Here is a 20,162-nt window from a genome sequence, read left to right on the forward strand (position 1 = left end):
CTCCAGGAAGATCTCATGGCAGTGGGGACATTGGTTTCAGTCAATATCATAAGTAACATACTCCACCGCAATGGTCTCCGTTCCAGACGAGCCCGTAAGGTACCTTTACTTTCAAAGCGTCATGTCAAGGCTCGTCTACAGTTTGCTCATGATCACTTGGAGGACTCGGAGACAGACTGGTTCAGGGTTCTCTGGTCTGATGAGACCAAGATCCGAGATCTTTGGTGCCAACCACACCTGTGACGTTTGCCAACTGGATGGCACTGCATACGACCCCAAGAATACCATCAAGGATCTTAAGATGGGTCGTCATTTCATCTTCCAACAAGACAACGACCCAAAGCACACAGCCAAGAAAACCATGGCCTGGTTCAAGAGGGAAAAAATCAAGGTGTTGCAGTGGCCTAGTCAGTCTCCTGACCTTAACCCAATTGAAAACTTGTGGAAGGAGCTCAAGATTAAAGTCCACGAGACACCCATAGAACCTAGATAACTTGGAGAAGATCTGCATGGAGGAGTGGGCCAAGATAACTCCAGAGACCTGTGCCGGCCTGATCAGGTCTTATAAAAGATGATTATTAGCTGTAATTGCAAACAAGGGTTTCTACACAAAATATTAAACCTAGGGGTTGAATAATAATTGACCCACACTTTTATGTTTAAAATTTATTATAAATAAACTGAGCAACGTAAATTTTTGGTTTGTAATATTTATGCATCTGTTAATAAATCCTGCTCTCGTTTGAAGGCTCTACCTTATTTGCAACTTATCAAACCTGCTAAATCTGCAGGGGGTTGAATACTACTTGTAGGCACTGTATAGTATCTGCAGCTCGCTGCACATTACTTTTACACATATATTTCCTGCAACCAGAAACAATAACAAATCACACTGATGAAGAACTGATAAAATGACCAGGGAAAGGAAATCTGTCAGCTGCAACTCATGTACCAAACTAGTGACTGTTAGATGCTATTAGGACAAGGAGACACATGATTCCTTTCATATACCAGTCTGTGCTTCCAGAACATAGAGAAATATGTAAAAATGGCAGAGAGGCTTCCCCAAGATCCTGAAATATTGCAAGCTAGGAGACCCCTTTATTCACCCTCCTATCCCTATCTCTGCTTGATAAACAGCTGGAAGCGGAGTCCCACGCAGGGTCAGGAATGAGAGGAGGAATGAGGAGGCAGTTCAATTTGAAGTAGCTTGAGAAAGCCTATTTGACACTTTGTAAAGTAGAATAAAAACATATTTTTATATTCTGAAAAAAAAACTGATGGACATATGAAAGGCATTGTGTGTCTCCTTGACCTAAGAGCTATCTAACAGTGTCAGCAGTTTTCAATGTGAATAGCGGCTGAAAGACAAGATATGCTAGACTGGCTATAAGCACAACTTTCTGAGAAAGGCCATAATACACAGCCTGATACTCTATGTAAGCGAGTGCCAATCTGCTTGCTCGCTCACTTTCAGAGCCTATTACATTACTCGAAGATTGTGCAGCATGGGGTGTATAATATCTATATCTATATATATATATATATATCTATATATATATATCTATATATATATATATATATATATATATATATATATATATATATATATATATATATATATATATAGCCCGTGCAGCATATATAAAAAATAATTAGTGCTGCGGATTCATTGTTACATAGCTGTGGATCAATAGTCTCATCTGCTGGCACCAACAGACTTCACAAGTAGTGCTGCTCTCATCCGAACTTAGAAAATAATAAAGCTATACTTTACCTCCTTGGCTTCCTTCCATCCTTCCGGCTTCTCCCCGTGTTCCCCGCAGTCACTGCTGGCACTTCTGAGAGGTCTGTGAAGTGACAAGCCGCTCAGCCTATCACTGGTCGAGACGGGACAGCGCCGCAGCCGGTGATTGGCTGAGCAGCCTGTCATGGCAGAGTGCTTCAGAAGTCTGCTGCTGTGAGCCAGGTATAGCCAGAAGGACAATGGGGAGTGTAGGCAGATAAGTATTGCTTCAATGTTTTCTCTACACTTTCATCCACTGCAGACTAGTGATAAGCGAATAGTGAAATATTCGAACATTCGATATTCGTACGAATATCTCCCTGATATTCAATCCCATTAAAGTCTATGTGAACAAGTATTCGATTATTAAAAAAACATCTATTCGACCACTTGGAGGTTCACCAAGTCCACAATGACACCTCAGGAAATGATGCCAACACCACTGGAATGCAACTGGGACAGCGGGGAAAGCATCTAACACCCCAAAATCGCAGTGAGCCCCCCCAAAAATTGCATGTAGGTGCATACAGGTGAATTACCTGGTTATTAAAGGGTGTATGAATATTTTATAGGTACAGCTGGACGGCTGTATTATGTAGCACTTGGTAAACAGAGTGCCTTATAGTAGCACAGCAGCCTGCTTGTACCACCCTGTGTATTTATGTATGACGTAGATCTAGCACTCTAGCATGTATCAGCAGCACAAAGCACTTGGTGAGCAGAGCGCCTTATAGTAGCACAGCAGCTTGCTTTCATATTTATGTATGACATAGCAGCACATAGCACTGGATGAACACACGTACTACTATTTTTTTTTTATTTTTTTTTTTAGATCTAGCACTCTAGCAAATATCAGGAGCAAAAAGCACTTGGTGTACAAAGTGCCTTACAGTAGCACAGCAGCCTGCCTGCAGTACTCTTTAATATTAATGCTTTAGCCATCATCAGCCTACTGAACTGACCTGTTTGATGAGCCCTGAATAGGTCTGTTGTGGATTAATTAACTACTGCCTAACCAAAAGCTAATCACCATCTCTCTAAGTTCTCTCCCTTACTAACAAATCGCATAACAGCAGGGGCTGTGTATATATGTTAGTGGGTCATGTGACTATGCCATCCAATTATTGTTATTCTCGTTTCTTGGGATGCTACGTTCACCAAGGGGCTGTCCCAGACTCCCTGCACGTTGATTGGCTAAAAAAAAAAAAAAAAAAAGGGAAGGGGGATTTGAACGGTCATCGAATATTTAGCGTACTACTCCATAATATTTGATACGATCGAATACCTTACTATTCGATCGAATAGATATTACAGTATTCGCTCATCACTACTGCAGACCATGCACCTCCTATTACACGGATCGATGGGCGGTCGGTGCCCGATGATTTTTAAACCTGCTGAAAGAAAACAATCAGCTGATGGTCAGGTCCTTGGCTTATTGTCGTCTTTATTGAACTGAGCAATAGCAGTCCGAATCGGCCTGATTGGGCTGATTATCGCCCTGTGTAATAGATTCCCTTGAAGTGTTTCACGGGAATCAGTCAGCAACTTCTACCCACTGCTAACAATGCTATAAAGGTGATGAGGTGGCTGGCTGGGTTATGGAACCTTAGGGATACTTAGGCTTTCGGGGTAAGTATCCCCGCAGTCCTGTAGTGACAGTATTTAAAAGAAGTGAAGCTTTAACCCCTTAGCGACCCATGACGTATCTGATACGTCATGGTGCCGCTCGGGGTGTACAGAGCGGGGTCCCGCCGGGACCCTGCTCTGAACGGCGCTGATCCCGGCTGACATGTGCAGCCGGGCAGTGCCTCTATTAGCCGGCGCGGGTCCCGTTGCCGCGCCGGCTAATTAAGCCTCTAAGTGCAGCTGTCAAACCTGACAGCTGCATTTAGAGGCACTGCGCCGCACGTCCCTGGTGTCTAGTGGGACGGATCGCATCGCGGGGGGGAGATCCGTTCTTCTGCCCGTGCCGGGCCTCAGCGTCGGAATGACGCTGATCCCGGCTCGGCAATAGATTGCTATGGCCTGCAGCAGGCCATAGTAATCTATGACCGAACTAATCGATCTTTGCTGTGTATATACACAGCATTGATCTCTATGAGAGATCAGTGCTGTCTATATACAAGTCCCCCAGGGGGGCTTCTAGTTACAGTAAAAAAAAAAAGTAAAAAAGTGTTTTTATTAATAAAAAATCCCCTCCCCTAATAAAAGTCCAAATCACCCCCCTTTTCCCATTTTATAATATAAATTAATAAATAAATAAACATATTTAGTATCGCCGCGCGCGTAATCACACAGCCCCATAGACCAAAGGATAAAAGCGCTATAAGCCTGGGAATGGAGCGATTTTAAGGAAAGTATATTTGTTAACAATGGTTTGAATTTTTTACAGGCCATCCGATACAATATAAGTTATACATGTTATATATCATAGTAATCGTAACGACTTGAGGAACATGCATAACAAGTCAGTTTTACCATAGGACGGACGGCGTAAATGCAAAACTCCCCGAAATCAAAACAAATTAGTTTTTTTTTTCAATTTGACAGCGCAAATGATTTTTTTCCGGTTTCGCAGCATATGTTATGGAAAAATAATGCCGGTCATTGCAAAGTACAATTGGTTTCGCAAAAAATAAGCGCTCATATACGTCTCTAGGTGAAAAAATGCAAGCGCTATGGACTTTTAAACTTAAAATGGAATAAGCAAAAGCGCAAAAACGAAAATAGGCTTTGACCTTAAGGGGTTAATATATCTTATAAAATGTATTTATTATAAATGACAAACAGTGGTGGTATTACACACAAACAAAAATTAAATAACATATAACAAACAGTAATATGATGCATATAGGTCATATGTTGTCCCTATATGACCCTGCCTGCCTCTAGTTTGGGACCCCCTGGTTCAGGTGTCCCTTAACACCAGGTGTGCACGTGGGTGTGTCCAGTTAAGAAAATGTTCTGTTTCAAGTCAGGGAAAAATAAGGTTAGGCATATGTAGGTATGGCAGGAAGTAGTGGGGGGTGAAAACTGGACCACATTATCTGGTTCCATCAAACTCAGTGCCATTAACCCCCACTCAGCAAGCAGGAGCAGGGACCAGGTACAGTATCCTCCCGGACCGCGGGGGTTATTGGCATGGAGTTTGTCAGCCTATTGAAGTATCCGCTGCGGATTTCGCTGTGAATTCGCAGCAAGAGATCCACTGTGGATATGTTATGTTTGTTTGTACCCTTAAAGGGAATCTATTGTAATTCACATTCCAAACTGCTAACACTGTTATTTAGCTTGTTAGGTCAAGAAGAAATATGGTACCTTTCATATATGTGTCTGTATGGTGGTATTGGTCAGGTCTGGTGTTATCCAGTCACAGTATGGTGGTATTGGTCAGGTCTGGTATGGCAGTGTTATCCAGTCACAGTATGGTGGTATTGGTCAGGTCTGGTATGGCAGTGTTATCCAGTCACAGTATGGTGGTATTGGTCAGGTCTGGTATGGCAGTGTTAGCCAGTCACAGTATGGTGGTATTGATCAGGTCTGGTATGGCGGTGTTAACCAGTCACAGTATGGTAGTAATGATCAGGTCTGGTGTGGCAGTGGTAAATGTGATGCCTGGAGCTATTACATACCATTCCTGTGGTGAGCATTCTTTTAGAAACTAGAAAATCATAAAGGTAATTGGTGAGTGCAGACGAGGCGTCTTCAGGGATAGTGCCTAGGGCAGCAGCAGCTGGTAATACGGCCCTGGCTATAAGACGTATTATAGCAATTCTACCACTGTCCCTTCACTTCTTTTAAATATATAAAGGTGATTCAACACACCCATGATGCCGATCTGTCGCACAGAGTATGCAAAGTAGATGCCAAAGGTCTGACAGACATTTAGTGAGTGATAGTGTCAGTGGGCTCCTGTGTCATATGCATTGTAAGTTCCCACTTATATCAGCAACATATGTATGTTTAGTCTGTGTACCATATTGGCTATCTAGCAAAGTTAGTGGTTTGGGAAGAATAAAAGGTGATTGATTCCCTTTAAGTGACAACAGTTAGTAAGCCTAGAAGTGCACAAAATGTTCCCATTAGATGGGTTACTGAAGAGTATATGATGTATCTGCTAATGTTACCTGGAAGCATATGTAGTAATAGTAAGGTGTAAAGGACACATATCAAATTTTTTTAGCATTAATTTTCATTTGTACTTGGTGCAAGCAGGTGTGCTAAAGGTAAAACCATTAATACCCCTTTTTGGGTAAATTCTCATGTGTCAGATTTGTTAAACTGCCCTAGTCATCTGAATCCTAATCATTCTGAAGAATAGAACAGGTTCTCAATAGCGGAAAGCTCACCAACAAATCTACTGTGTGGGAATTCACCCTATAGCACCTCTAACAGTTACTAAGAGTCACAGCTGTAGTAAGGCCTCATGTCTGGACATCGATGACAAAGCCTAGCAGTATGCCGTTAATGTGTGCGTAGAAACAAACCCTTTAAGGGAAACCAATCACTACTAGAACGTATCCAACTTCTAATAGAGCTACTAAAGAGTTACCATACTTGGTGTGGGAGAGAGGCTATAATTAGTCACGGATCTTTGCCTGTCAGCGTGCTCTGCAGAGATGATTTGACTATTTCCCGCCTCTCCCATCGTAGCGTGCGCAGCAATAAAACAAATAATATTTCCAATGTACCCCGAAAAGGTTGTCTGTGGAGGGAAGCCTGCCTTGGCAAGCCCTTGTCATGATCGCAATACTCGTATCTTGAGTTAGACATTGACAAAAAGGGGCCACCCTGGTATTTCCCTATTTATGTTCCAATACTCGCAACAGAGTGGGACTTAAGGGGCTATTTATCAGGGTGGTGTGGTGCTCTCCCCATCATGGAGGCACCCCGTGGCAACAGGCTAGAGATATCTGGCTATCCCGTGTTTTGAGACTCCACGGACTCTAGTTTTGCATAATATTTCCAATGTACCCTAGTGGAGGACGGCACACAAAGTGTGGTAACAGAACCCTTTAGCAGCTCTATAAGGTAAGAGCCCATGGCTAGCCAGCCCATCTCCTCATATTCACCACCTTCCTGTTCACTGTCAATCAACGCGTATGTATGTAAGCAGAATGGAGGTGCGAGACAGTCTGGCAATCCGTACACTACTGCTGTAGTGGGGAACACCCCCTGGGAAATTGAGTCTCATTTAAAATGCTTGGAAAGGAATATAGAGATAAAACATAGATGTCAATTATCCTTAAATGGGAACTATCAGCAGGTTCGTGTAAACGGACCTGCTGTTATCACCAGCAGCTCTCTACACCATGTTGGCAGCGTTTCTATTAATTTTTCCGGTCGTCCCGGCATTCTTAAAGATTTTGATCAAAGAAGATATGCAAAATGCTGCCTTTGGAGCACCCCCCCCCCTTGGCCCTGCCTGCCCATTATGCAAATTCATATATGCATAGTAATGGCACTCATAACTGCGCATGTGCCAGAAGCAGTGTGTGAGCTCTTCCTTGCACACACATGGTTACTAGCACAATTACTATGCATATATGAATATGTATAGTAGGCAGAGAAGGAGGGCCAAGGGGTACTCTGGGCATCTGGGCAATGTCCACAGTGCTTCTAAGAACACCAGGAAATAAAGGAAAATTTATAACACTGCGAACAAGAGGTAAAGAGCTTACATGAATCTGCAGATCGTTCCCCTTTAAGGAAAGCCATGTGATAATTCTTACTTGTGTCTTCTGACCTGCTGTGACACGTCAAAAGTTATTTTTCATAACAGTGACCTTTTGAGATCTAGACAAATTGACTTGACTGTTTATATTTTTGACATATAAAAAAACCCATTATCATCATCCGCTGCGATTTCGGCCACTAGTCTGGGGATTTTTTTTTTTTTTTTAGAGGCAGTGTGTGGTTAATATATACACTCATATCATCTTTTAGAAAATCCATTTAAAATAACTTTCCAAAAGATATTCTAATATGGGCGAGAGGTAAGGTAATAGATTTGGTGGGACCTGCTGACGTATCCTTTCTGTAGAGGCCCAAAGTTAATCTAACTGATTATTCTCAGGTGACACGAGGAATAAGAACAAACATCTTGCTTATCTTACCTTGCGCTATAACTGCCAGCTGTTCGGCTGCTGATTTGCGAAGTGCCATGTCCACAGTTTCTGAAGTAAAGATTTCAGCCACTTTCCTGACAGTGTCTGCCTACAAATTCAATGCACATGGAATACTGATGAAAAAAAACCCTGGTACATTGCAATAAAAACACGTACTGCTCAGGGCGATAATGGCTGGATGTATTGAACACCTCGTCTCAGTTAAATTACATTGAATAAAAAATACACACACCTACACATAGACTTGTCACACATAATCTTAACACTATAAGTTGTGAGTGCCGGTGTAGAAATACAAGCACGTCCTGAGCCAAGAGCAGGCTCTTGACACCAAATATACAGCAATGCTTTCATATGTAGTGAGAAATACCAATATTAACCTTGAAAAAGGATGTTCCTTTGTCATCCAGCTTTAAGTCGACTGATCGCTCAGTGATATAAAGACTGACAGCCTTAGATATTAAATTTCCCAGCAGCTCCGGGCGCTTGGAGTTGGACTCTTTCTCATTCATTAAATGGACTGATACCCACTTAATGCCCAATGAACGTAGCCTAGAAAAATAAGACAATAAAAAGCAGATGAAAAACTGTAAAGTGACTTATAAAAGTGGAATAGGTCATTTCAGGTGTTTGCGACTGCTTCTCTTATCAACTATCAATACACAACTTTATGACGGCTATAACTATTCCGGCAGAACTCCGCTACTCAGCCGAATGTTTAAACATTATGTGACTTTCCTGAAGCTTCCTCACCAATCCCAATTATAATCTTAAGTGGAGCAAAACAGATAAACATAATAAAAAAAGATGACAGTATAATACTGAGAATCATGTGGTCTAAATAAAGGGCAGGGGGCAAAGCACCCCCCAAGAGCACAATGAGTGCCACCATACTGGGCAGTGAACACACAGTCTGTAAGTTCTATATCATGCTTAGAGCATGGGAAAATAAAATAAATGATACGTGTCTCGTAGCTTATAGTTGTTGTAAAATCATGTTTGTACCCTAGAGGCCTGGCTGAGCTACTGCATACATTCCTCTGCCCTCCCCAACCCCTCAATGCAATGTACAGATCTAGGCTTCCAGCACTGAACCCCTATACATCAATTATGAAGAGCAGGGAGGAGGGAAAAGGCGTGCATACTGAAGTAGCTCCGCAATCTCGGTGAGCATAAAAGCTTGGAAAGAACACATTTTATAACTTTGCAAACAGCTATCAGCTAAGAGTTAGATATTTATTTTGTCTGCAAGTCTGAACATAATAAAGAGCTGACAGAGACCTTTAGGGTACAAACACGCATAACATATCTGCAGTGGATTTCTCGCTGCGATACTTGCCCATTCACTTCAATGGGCTGGCATACTCGCAGCCAGATTGTCATCCCGCTGCGAGTATGTCAAACTCAGCGCAATTAACCCTCGCTCAGCAGCAGGGCAGCGCACTGATTGCTGACTGCTGAGTGGCCCCGAAGCAAGCAGGAGTCGGGACCAGGTACAGTACATCCTCCCAGGCTGCGGGGGTTAATGGCGCTGAGTTTGTCAGCCCATTGAAGTGAATGGGCAAGTATTCGCTGCAGATTTCGCTGCAAATTCGCAGCAAGAAATCCGTTGCGGATACATTATGTGTGTTTGTACCCTTATAGGGAATCTGTCAGCTGTAATTCACATTCCCAACTGTTGACACTGTTATATAGCTGTTAGGTCAAGAAGAAATATGGTACCTTTTAAATATCAGTCTGTGCTTTAAGAATGTAGAAAAATGTTTTATTCTCTGGCAAAAAACGTCAAAGAGGCTTTTTCAAGTTCCTAAAAAGCTGCAAGCAGTAATGCCTCCTCTCCTCCCTGCTTGATTATCACCTGGAAGTCCCATGCAGGCTCAGGTATAGGAGAAGGGAGCAAGGAGGTGTTACAGCTTGCTGCACCCCAGGAGCTCGAGAAGGCCTCTTTGACTCTTTGTACTGAAGAATAAATGTATTTTTCTACATTCTAAAAGCACATACAGATGTATCAAAAGGTATAATGTGCCTCCTAACAGTTTCAGCAGTTTGGAACATGACAGCTGACAAATTCCGTTTAAGCATAGACTGTATGCTAACCTCACTTGACTAGTATACTGGTTAAGGAGGGGGGGGGGGGTAAGAAAAAAAACTATTCTATCCCACACAATCCTGCAAAAAAAATGAAATAATAATAATAATAATAATAATAATAATAATAATAATAATAATAATAATAATAATAATAATATCCATTAGATGGTTTCCATGTTGGCCTATAAGGAAATGAATGTCAATTCACTGGCATCCATGTAACAAATTCCTCAGTAAGCATATATGGACAGTTCACTGGTGCTTACTTCAGGGCCAGGGACCTCCTTCCTCTCCCGAGTGCTTTATGGGGTGGTGGTACTGCAGGAAACCACTGGACACACTGTTGGATGACTTTCTGCATTACCACTGCTCTGCAGGGAACTCGGGAGGAGAGGAAGGATCACTATAGAACCAAAATACCCAGATTTTCTGTATCTGGTCATGTTACCTCTAATCTACCTCTTTCAGATTGTAAATCATTTTCTCTCCCTTGCAAATATACACTCACAGCACAGCATCACATGGGCAGCTAACACAGAAACATACGTCATTTCCAGAGGGTCAACTTGAGATCACATGACCCAACTGAAGGAAATGATTCCAGAATTTTTGAAAGGAATAACAAAATGAGGTAATACTATTATAAATATATAACGTTTATAAATATATATGCCGCAGGGAAATTATGAAATTAATCAAATCCCTATTTTCATCATTTCCCTGCGAGAGATGTCTATATTCTGTCTAGCTGCATAATGAAGAATAACAACAACATGGAACGTTCTTTCTTGCGGATCAAGTCAAATATTTGAAAATGTTCACCATATTTACATAATACGTACGGCATTTTTTTGGAAAAGAGAAAGCGCAATGCTGCTTTTAATAGAGTTGTTTGGGGCAAAGTTCCTTCTCCTCGTTCCGTCGTTTCACATAAAGCTACAATAGAAGTACCCAAAGCCTCCTCCACATCAGCAAAGCCCTGAAAAAAGGAATGTAATTAAAATTATTTTAGCTGTTGTTAGTGCGCAAATGTCTAATCCTGCAGCTATAACTATTCAGGGTAAAGAATCTTATCCCCTTCAGCATTAGGCTAATTTTGGTCTAAAGGGACCAGAGACCATTTTTTTTTAAATCTGACCTGTCTCACTTTATGTGGTTATAGCTCCAAGATATTTTAACCTATCCACGTAATTCTGAGACTTCTTTTTCGTGACATATTGTACTTCAAAAGGAGAAGTCTGGGCTTTTTAAATTCTGGCAGCCAGCAGAGGAATTTAATCAGGAGTATGAACTTACCTCTCCTGGTGCCTGTGGTGAGTGGTGGGACTGGCCTCGGGACCCCCGCCAGGCTCAGGGATCTCCGATGCTGACACATCATGATCCAGCTGATGGACTTGCTGCTCAGCCAGTCAGTGACTGGGGTGAGATGTCATCACAACTCGGGGGGAGGGCTCACCGCAGGCACGGGGAGAGATAAGTTTATACTTTTGATCAAATTCCACCCTTATTGGCTGACAGATTTTAAAAACACATGGACTTCACTTCAAGTTAGTGGTAAATTTTGTACGATATCCATACAATTTTCTTGTGAAAAATGCCTCTATTCCATTTTATTTCCTACATTTATTACATTGCATTAGGGGACATGGGGATTATGTATTTATTTTTTACTTTTATACGTTATTTTACTGTCCCACTAGGAGACTTAAAGTGTCACTGTCTTTATATCTTTCAAAATCTAAATATATACAGTAGATGTGATCTAAAGAAAGTTTGTAATTTTTTAGATATCATGGAAAACACAGCACTTCCTGTGTATAGAAGTTTTGAAGTAAAAAGGTGTTTGGTTTTGACATCTGACTTTCCAGGAGTATTCCAGCTTCAGAAAAAAATAAATAAATAAATAATCGAGTATGGGTGATATAAAAATAAAAAAATAAACCCTAGAGCTGCCCCTAAACCATTATGGCTGCCAGTCCGCATCACTTACCACTGTTTCCTGTGACAAATCATCCCCACAGGACCTGCTAGATTAAAGTGTATGTGTAGTCCTAGGTTTCTTTTCAGAATAAGCGCTCATGTTGGGTACATTAGAAGCAGCATTTTCTCTGGTCGAGAAATTTACATATGGTCTTTACACCTAATTTCTACTTTGCAGGTTCCGTCTTTCAGTTGTCCCTGAGCAAGTGAGTGGAGACTAAACCTCTACAATGTGTTTCATACATTGTACAAACAGAACAAGATATCCTGCTCTCCTAAACACACTCTAAGATGCAGCATCATGTAGAATATTCTAGAGCTACTTCCCCTCCTCCCTTCTTCCATAGACTTCTATAGGCAGCTGTAATCCAGCCTGTCAGTGAGTTCATCTCAAGATTGACTTGATTAGTACTTCACTGTGATTAATGAACAATGGGAGCAGAAGCAAAGAACAATACATTTTCTCTGATAAGATATATTACAATGTTTCTTATAGTCACTTGTATTCTCTAAAAGGGGTATTCCCACCTCAATTTATATAGTTAAACTTGTAGGGCTCAAGATTGCTTCCCTCCATTGGTGACAGTGCATTGTCTAGGCTACCAACCACCACTCTGCTCTAAAAGCAGTGGTCTGGACGGTGTAAAAAAAAATTATATACACACACACACACATATACAGTGTATTATATATATATATATATATATATATATATATATATACACACACACACATATATATATACATACATACAGTATATATAGATATATACATATACACATACACACACAACCACGCTTTAACCCTTTAACCTCACAAAGATTCATAGATGTTTGATGTTGTGACATTAATTCCTAAATATATTTCAAACCATTTTTTAGTAACCATTTTCAGTCATTTATTCATTAGGAAAAGCAATATGCAATACTGTAATACTCAGGCAGCCACAGTCACTTTGTCAGCTACTGTATACTAAAATGTAAGGATTCCTAAACTTTAGAAAAAAATAGGTTATTTACAGGTAAACCCAGCTGAGCATTACCTGTAAAAGCGGTAGAACAGGATGTATTGCTTCAATCAACTTATTCCAAGATGATGCAGTCATCACAAGACGCCCTTGGAGGAAATATGTTAGAACAGCTTTAGCAGCCGAACAAACCTAAGGAAAAGAAAGTAATGACATTTCTGTTCATTTTTTACAAAATGTGTAAACATTGTAAAACTTTTTAATGAATTAATCTTTCTGAGAAACAGAATTTTCCTTTTTAAGTTCTACCTTATCTATAACTAAGTACAAACCAATCAGAATAAATTGCATCGTCTGCAGTACTTTGTAACAGCCACAGCGCATATAAATATATTGGAACATCTATCTGAAAGTGGTTGTCCAGAGTGTGGGTGAGATTGATTTATTTTCCTGGGAATGTATTCTGTTGGTACACCCTAAAGCTACATGGAAATATTTTAAAGGCGATGAATGTGTCCATTTCTGAATACATCCTGTGTGGTAGATTTCATCCAGGCTTTTAACAGAAGGAATATAATCTCACGCCACATTTGTCCATTGCATTGGATTGCCTTATCGGTACCTATCTGGCCAGTATAAGTCAATGTATCAGTGGACCCCCACCGGAGTTGTGATGACGTCATGACTCGGGGGAAAAATGCCTGTCACTTTTGATGGAGCGGCCACTCAGCCAATCAGTCCTTCAGCCGAGTTGTGAAGTGTCAGCGCCCGGAGATCCCGGACGTCATTAGATCGATGATGTCATCAGTGATGTCATGAATGCAGTCATCGGATCTATGTCATCGGTAACAACAATGATGACATCATTCGATCACGATGACATCATCAATCCAATTACATCGATCCGATGACATAATTGGCTCAGTGATATCATCAATGTAATTGATGATGTCATTGGAAGGATGATGTCATCGATGATGTCATAAATGCTATCATCAGATCAATGATGTCACCGATTAGGTCATCGGACACGCATGGCGTCATCTGATCTATGATATAGAGCAGCCCATCCTGCTCTATAAGAATGGACTGGTTATGTTTAATATGAAAGGTTCCCTTTAAAAAAAAAAAATTAAAATAACTGAAAAAAAGTACCTCATCGTTGGAGTCCTGCAGGCCAAATGTAGCGATTTCATACAAAACTTTTGGGTGAAGAAGAAAGTTTATACCATTGCAAATAGAGGACACAGGTTTGGTGACATTGTGAATTCCTAAAGAATCCTAAAATGACAAAAAAGTAAAGTACAAATACAACATTTTATATGTGTTAATATATTCATTGTAGCTACAAGTCTCTTTCATACCCCTTTAATGTATTAAAGTGATATCGTCACCCCCTTTCCATATACATAGTTCTCAGCACCTTTCTTAAGCTTATATTGTGGACATTTCATATCTAACTATATAAAGGATTTCTTTGTGGTCTCTCCTCTCAAAAACGCCTGTTGTTGTTGCTGGACAGTGCCATAGGAGTAGGGCTTAACCGCAGTGGAACTCCCATATCTCCTCCCATATCAGCCCCATAGGCCACACCCTTCCATGATCATCAGCATCAAACAAGCCACCCCCCTCCCCCCCCCCTCCCCGCGGGTCGACCAATTCCAATGGCTGTGGAGGGGGCGGGGGTCAAAAATGGGGCAGGCAATGTTTTTTTTTTAAAAAATAATCTTCTATTTTATCCTTTTTCTCAAGATCATTTTTATCCCCCTCCCCTTACTGAATTTAGTCTATGCAAACAACAGGTTAGGAAAAAGGGGTGGACCACAGGATGCTTGGGAAGTAGCAGAAACATCCCCTACAGCTTTCATGTTGGCTGAAACATGAAATGGGAAAAAAAAAGTCGCTTTGACAACCACAATGATTAAGGACTGACATAGCACTTGTCAGTCCGTCTGTTTGAAGTGGTTGCTCAAGCATTGCAGCTGAGGCTTCACTGCAGTCTTCTTAGTCTTCTTGGGCAGCAAGGTGGCTCAGTAGCACTGTGGCTCAGTAGCACCCTAGCCTTGCAGCGCTGGAGTCCTGGGTTCAAATCCCACCAAGGGCAACATCTGCAAAGAGTTTGTATGTTTGTGTGGGTTTCCTCAGGGTACTTCGGTTTCCCCCCACACCCAAAAAACATACAGATAGGTAAATCGCTGCGGAATCTGTAGCCTTGCAGCGCTGGAGTCCTGGGTTCAAATCCCACCAAGGGCAACATCTGCAAAGAGTTTGTATGTTTGTGTGGGTTTCCTCAGGGTACTTCGGTTTCCCCCCCACACCCCAAAAACATACAGATAGGTAAAGCGCTGCGGAATCTGTGTGCACTATACAAATAAAATAAAATCACACATAGGATGTTTTAAGGAAGAGAAGTGGAGGTTGGGAAGCTGGAAAAATTGGAGGTTGGAAAGCAGGATGGACAGCTATTCATGTTTGTTAATTTTTGTGCAGTCCTCGCAGCACTTTTGACAGGACAGAAAGACATGTGAAAACTTTTGATCGGTCTGGGTCGGAGTGTTCAGACCCTGACCAGCTGTGAGAACGAGCAGGGCGAGGACTGTGCTACAGTGCAATCTGCTCCCCGCTGTGTCATTAAAAAGAGATGGCCTCATAGACTAACATTATGAGTCTGACTCATCATGGGACACAGACATGTGCTGTGGTAACAATGCAGTTTTTGCATCAATTTTCCAAAACCACGGTAAGGTGTTTGTGCATGGCGGTGGTACAAAAAGAAAAACTGTGAAATTATCACAACAGAACCACAAAGTGTGACCACCACCTAAATGTTACAATTGTGCAAGAGCGTATGTTGGTTCAAATATTATAAGTGAATGTAGCATGAGGTACATTGTTATGTTTTGGGTTTTTTTTCACATGAACAGACTGGCGCCGTGCACGGGAACTGGCCGTTGGTTCAAAAAAAGGACAGCGTCGTCGCTAGTCTGTTCATGTAAAAAAAAAAAAAAGTGATGTACCTCATGGTACATTCGCTTTAAGTGCAAAAGCTGTTGCTCCTATTAAGCCTTTTCTGAAAAAAACAACGGTGGCTTTATGAATTATCTGTATCATTACAGAAGAGGTTCCGCAATACCATAATTAGATATTATATACCACTTTGTATAATAAAACATTTTTAGTATTTAACCTGGTTGGCACTGGCGCTTACAGCCTGGTGGCGCTTTCCATTTTGCAAGCTGCCCCAGTTCCAATCTGTGCCGATTTTTCGACATGCAGTTCAGGCTGCTCCGTGCACTGGAGGTGGGAACGGCGCAGCCCGTTCCCCAATATCTCCTCCCCCAGTGACACCGCTCCTCCAGAGTCAAGTCTTGCCGTGTTACCAAGGAGAGGGGATATCGATGAACTGGGGGCACTGGGCCCACCTCAACTGCACAGAGCAGCCCTAACTGCATATAGATACATAGAAGATTGTCAGCAGAAGACCACCACTGGGTCCATCTAGTCTGCCCTTTTAGTATTTCCTTTCTCATTATCTTAGGATACATATATGTTTATCCCCGGCATGTTTAAATTCTGTTATTGTAGATTTACCAACCACCTCTGCTGGAAGTTTGTTTCAGGTATCTACTACTCTTTCAGTAAAATAATATTTTCTCACGTTGCTTCTGATCTTTCCCCCAACTAACCTCTCACCTTATTTAGTCCTTTAACATACCTAAAGGTTTCAATCATGTCCCCCCTTTCCCTTCTTTCCTCCAGACTATACAGATTCAAATCCTTAAGTCTTTCCTGATATGGTTAATGCCTCAAACGCTTCACCATTTTTGTAGCCCGTCTTTGGACCCATTCTATTTTATCTGTGTCCTTTTTTAGATGAGGTCTCCAGAACTGGACACAGTATTCCAGATGTGGCCTCACCAGAGCTCTATACAGCGGGATCACAATCTCCCTCTTCCTATTGGGTATACCTCTAGCTATACAGCCCAGCATAAGAGTTGCTTTCCCCACCGCCTGGTTACACTGGTGACTCATTTTAAGGCTGTCAGAAATCACTATCCCTAAATCCTTCTCTTCTGAAGTCTTTTCCAACACAATACTGCCGATGTGATACTAGGATAGAGGATTCCTCCTCCCCAAGTGCATTATTTTACATTTGGAAACATTGAACTTCAATTTCAAATGTTTGGACCACATATGGAGAAACCGAAGTGGTACATTGGTTTTAAGTCAAGACCTATTATTTAACAATTTATCAACCAATGTGCCCAGTCAGTAGGGCTATGATTTCCCTATTGTTATTAATAAAGCAGCTTCAAACACTGTTGTGCTGCCACAACATTGATAAATACGTAGTTCTCTGAAAAGGTTTATGGAAAACCACAATCACAGTACCTTATGGAAACATCCCAAGTGAAGGTTTTTAACTCTTGTTTTCAATTCTACAACAAAACTGCCAAGTAACAACAAGCCCCAATCCTGATCATCATCTATGGTTGCCAGCAAACCACATGCATGCCATCTGAAAGCACTATGTGGCTCCTAGGCTAGGCTAGAACAGTGGGGATAGTCATTTCTATCACAATTGATGTTGAAAATTGGAATCATAAATGGTAATTAAGCTGTATGCACTTCTACGAGCCTAATCATTTTCAATAAAAGCCCCAGGAGGAAATAAACAGCTTCTTGTGATTACACACTTTATAAAAATATATACTATGGCGTGATGGAGGAAAACAATCATCTGTACCTTAACAATTTCAAGGCAGCAGTTATAAGCCTCTGCCCTCACCGCCGGCACCCAATTAGACATCATCCGCAAGAGGACTTTCTGACTTTCCTCCAGTAATACAGGGCCACTCTGAGCAGAACTGTAGCTGTTTAGAGGCAAACAAAAGGGGGGTAAGAAACAAAGTTTATCAGTGTATAGTCACTTCTAAGGGCCATTTTACAGTTCTACACAGATATAAATCAGAGTAGGTGAATAGGGATTACTTATCTAGCTATCAACCTGAATTGCAGCCTGGATTAATATTCAGAGCTCCATTAATAATTCTGCTGCTGTTATTGGAAACAGTAAAGTTTGTAAAGAAAGATGTGTCCGTAAGAGGAGTTTGGCTGAGCTACAATAATGCATCAAACAGTATTTACAACTACAGGTTACTATACAATGCATGCTGTAAAGACGTCCACGCTGCTCTAGCTTGCAAAGAAAGCAAGAAAAAAAAAATCAGATTTCAGCTCTGAAGCCTGAAGAACTGTAAATGAGAGGCTTTAGCTTAAATGTCCACTGAATTGTGAATGTGGCTGTTTTATATAATAGAGGCTGTCAGAATTGGTTTAATATAAGTAACACAGTGGCCAAGTTAACTAAGACTGGTGTTTTTTCCAAGCACAGAAGACAGATGGAGTGATTAGTGCTAGATACATTAAAATGTATACATTTGTTGCATTTGCACCTTTTTCAACAAAATCAGGAATAAACTACATCTCCCGGGGGACCATGACACTTTTTCAAAATTATGGATGACTTCCAAAAGGTGAATTTGCTACACTTCCAGTTTGTTCTATGCTCACACACAGTAAAAATATAAGCTAAATACAACTGTAGTCTTAAGTGAAAATAAAACAAGTGTGAACAGATGAAAATAAATGACCATGCTCTGCCAATTTCTCACTGACTTCAACGGAGCGCATTATTATATTCATAATATGGCAGTATTTTACATCAAAATTATAGATGTATTTTATTTTACTTTAATTTACGGCGTGTGAACATAGCCTATGTCAATAATTGGTAGAAAGCCCTAAGCAAAGAGGGGCCAATGTACATATTTACAAAAGTAACACTTGTCTTACCCATTGAATTAATATGAAAATAATATCTATAAATTAGACCCTTCATACGGTATTGCCTGGTTTACATTTATTAGGCAAGTATTGGTAATAGCAGTGCTAATGGATGTCGAACCACTGTTATTAGAATACTACACAGAACAGTAGAGAATAAAACTAAGGTGATATGACATCACAGCATTATGAGTAAATCATGAACTTTCAGTAAATAAAATGGACTTAGATGTAATAAATAAATAGATTGATATATATTTCACTAAACCAACACATGTATGAAAGGAAAGAGGTAAGGAAAAGAACAGCTCAATGGAAGCAGGGATTTCTTTACATGGTATTGCCTGACCTCTGCTGGCTTCAAATGCAAAGAACTGTACAGTGCAGTTTTTCATATAACATTACCCGGCATAAACTACTTTAGAAATAGAGAAAAAAAAATTATATATATTTTTTATATTATATATTTATTTTTTATTTTATTTTTTATTAAAGGGGTAGTGCGGCAGTAAAGAATTATTCACAGAATAACACACATTACATAGTTATACAACTTTGTAATGTATGTTATGTCTGTGAATGGCCCCCTTCCAGGTGTCCCACCACCCCCACCCGTGTACCCGGAAGTGTGGTGCGCTATACTCACCTGTCACGTGCCGACCCTCGTCTCCGATCTTCAGTCAGTGACGTCTTCTTCGGCCGGCCGGCGAACAGCTCCGACTGTTCCGAATGTCATCAGCCGCTCAGCCGCGATTGGCTGAGCACAGTTATGCTCAGCCAATCTAGGCTGAGCATCGAATGACACTGCAGAGGGCGGCCGGCATTCGGAACAGTCGGAGCTGTTCGCCGGCCGGCCGAAGAAGACGTCACTGACTGAAGATCGGAGACGGGTGTCGGCACGTGACAGGTGAGTATAGTGCACCACACTTCCGGGTACACGGGTGGGGTAGGTGGGACACGGGGAAGGGGGCCATTCACAGACATAACATACATTACAAAGTTGTATAACTTTGTAATGTGTGTTATTCTGTGAATAATTGTTTACCGCCGCACTACCCCTTTAACCCCTTAACGACATCGGGCGTAAACTTACGCCCTCGCGCCCTGGTACTTAGCGCATCAGGGCGTAAATTTACGCCCGATGTTTCCCCGATCGCTGCGTGTTCACACACAGCGGTCGGGAAAGATGGCCTGCTATAAATCATAGCAGGCCATCATAGCTTCACGGCACGGGGGGTGGTTAACACCCCCCGTGCTTACGATCGCCGCTATTGGCTAATCAATTCAGATCAGCCAATAGTGGCGATCGGAACCTTTCCGGGTCATCGGTGACCCGATGACCCGGAAAAAAATGGCGGTC

General features: G+C 41.4%; 1 protein-coding gene across 1 annotated transcript in view; it reads right to left on the reverse strand.

The window, feature by feature from the left end:
• Nucleotides 1-20,162, reverse strand: part of RTTN (rotatin) — a 193,543-nt gene that overhangs the window by 102,958 nt on the left and 70,423 nt on the right. Inside the window, exons 15-20 of the mRNA XM_069957838.1 lie at nt 17,703-17,829; nt 14,111-14,236; nt 13,031-13,147; nt 10,851-10,987; nt 8,298-8,469; nt 7,906-8,005 (exon numbers count right to left, since the gene is read on the reverse strand). Of these exons, the coding sequence (XP_069813939.1) occupies nt 7,906-8,005; nt 8,298-8,469; nt 10,851-10,987; nt 13,031-13,147; nt 14,111-14,236; nt 17,703-17,829 (779 nt within the window). The remainder of the gene's footprint in view (nt 1-7,905; nt 8,006-8,297; nt 8,470-10,850; nt 10,988-13,030; nt 13,148-14,110; nt 14,237-17,702; nt 17,830-20,162) is intronic.

Source organism: Dendropsophus ebraccatus, chromosome 2 (genome assembly GCF_027789765.1).
Source record: "Dendropsophus ebraccatus isolate aDenEbr1 chromosome 2, aDenEbr1.pat, whole genome shotgun sequence".
Classification (NCBI taxonomy): Eukaryota; Metazoa; Chordata; class Amphibia; order Anura; family Hylidae; genus Dendropsophus; species Dendropsophus ebraccatus.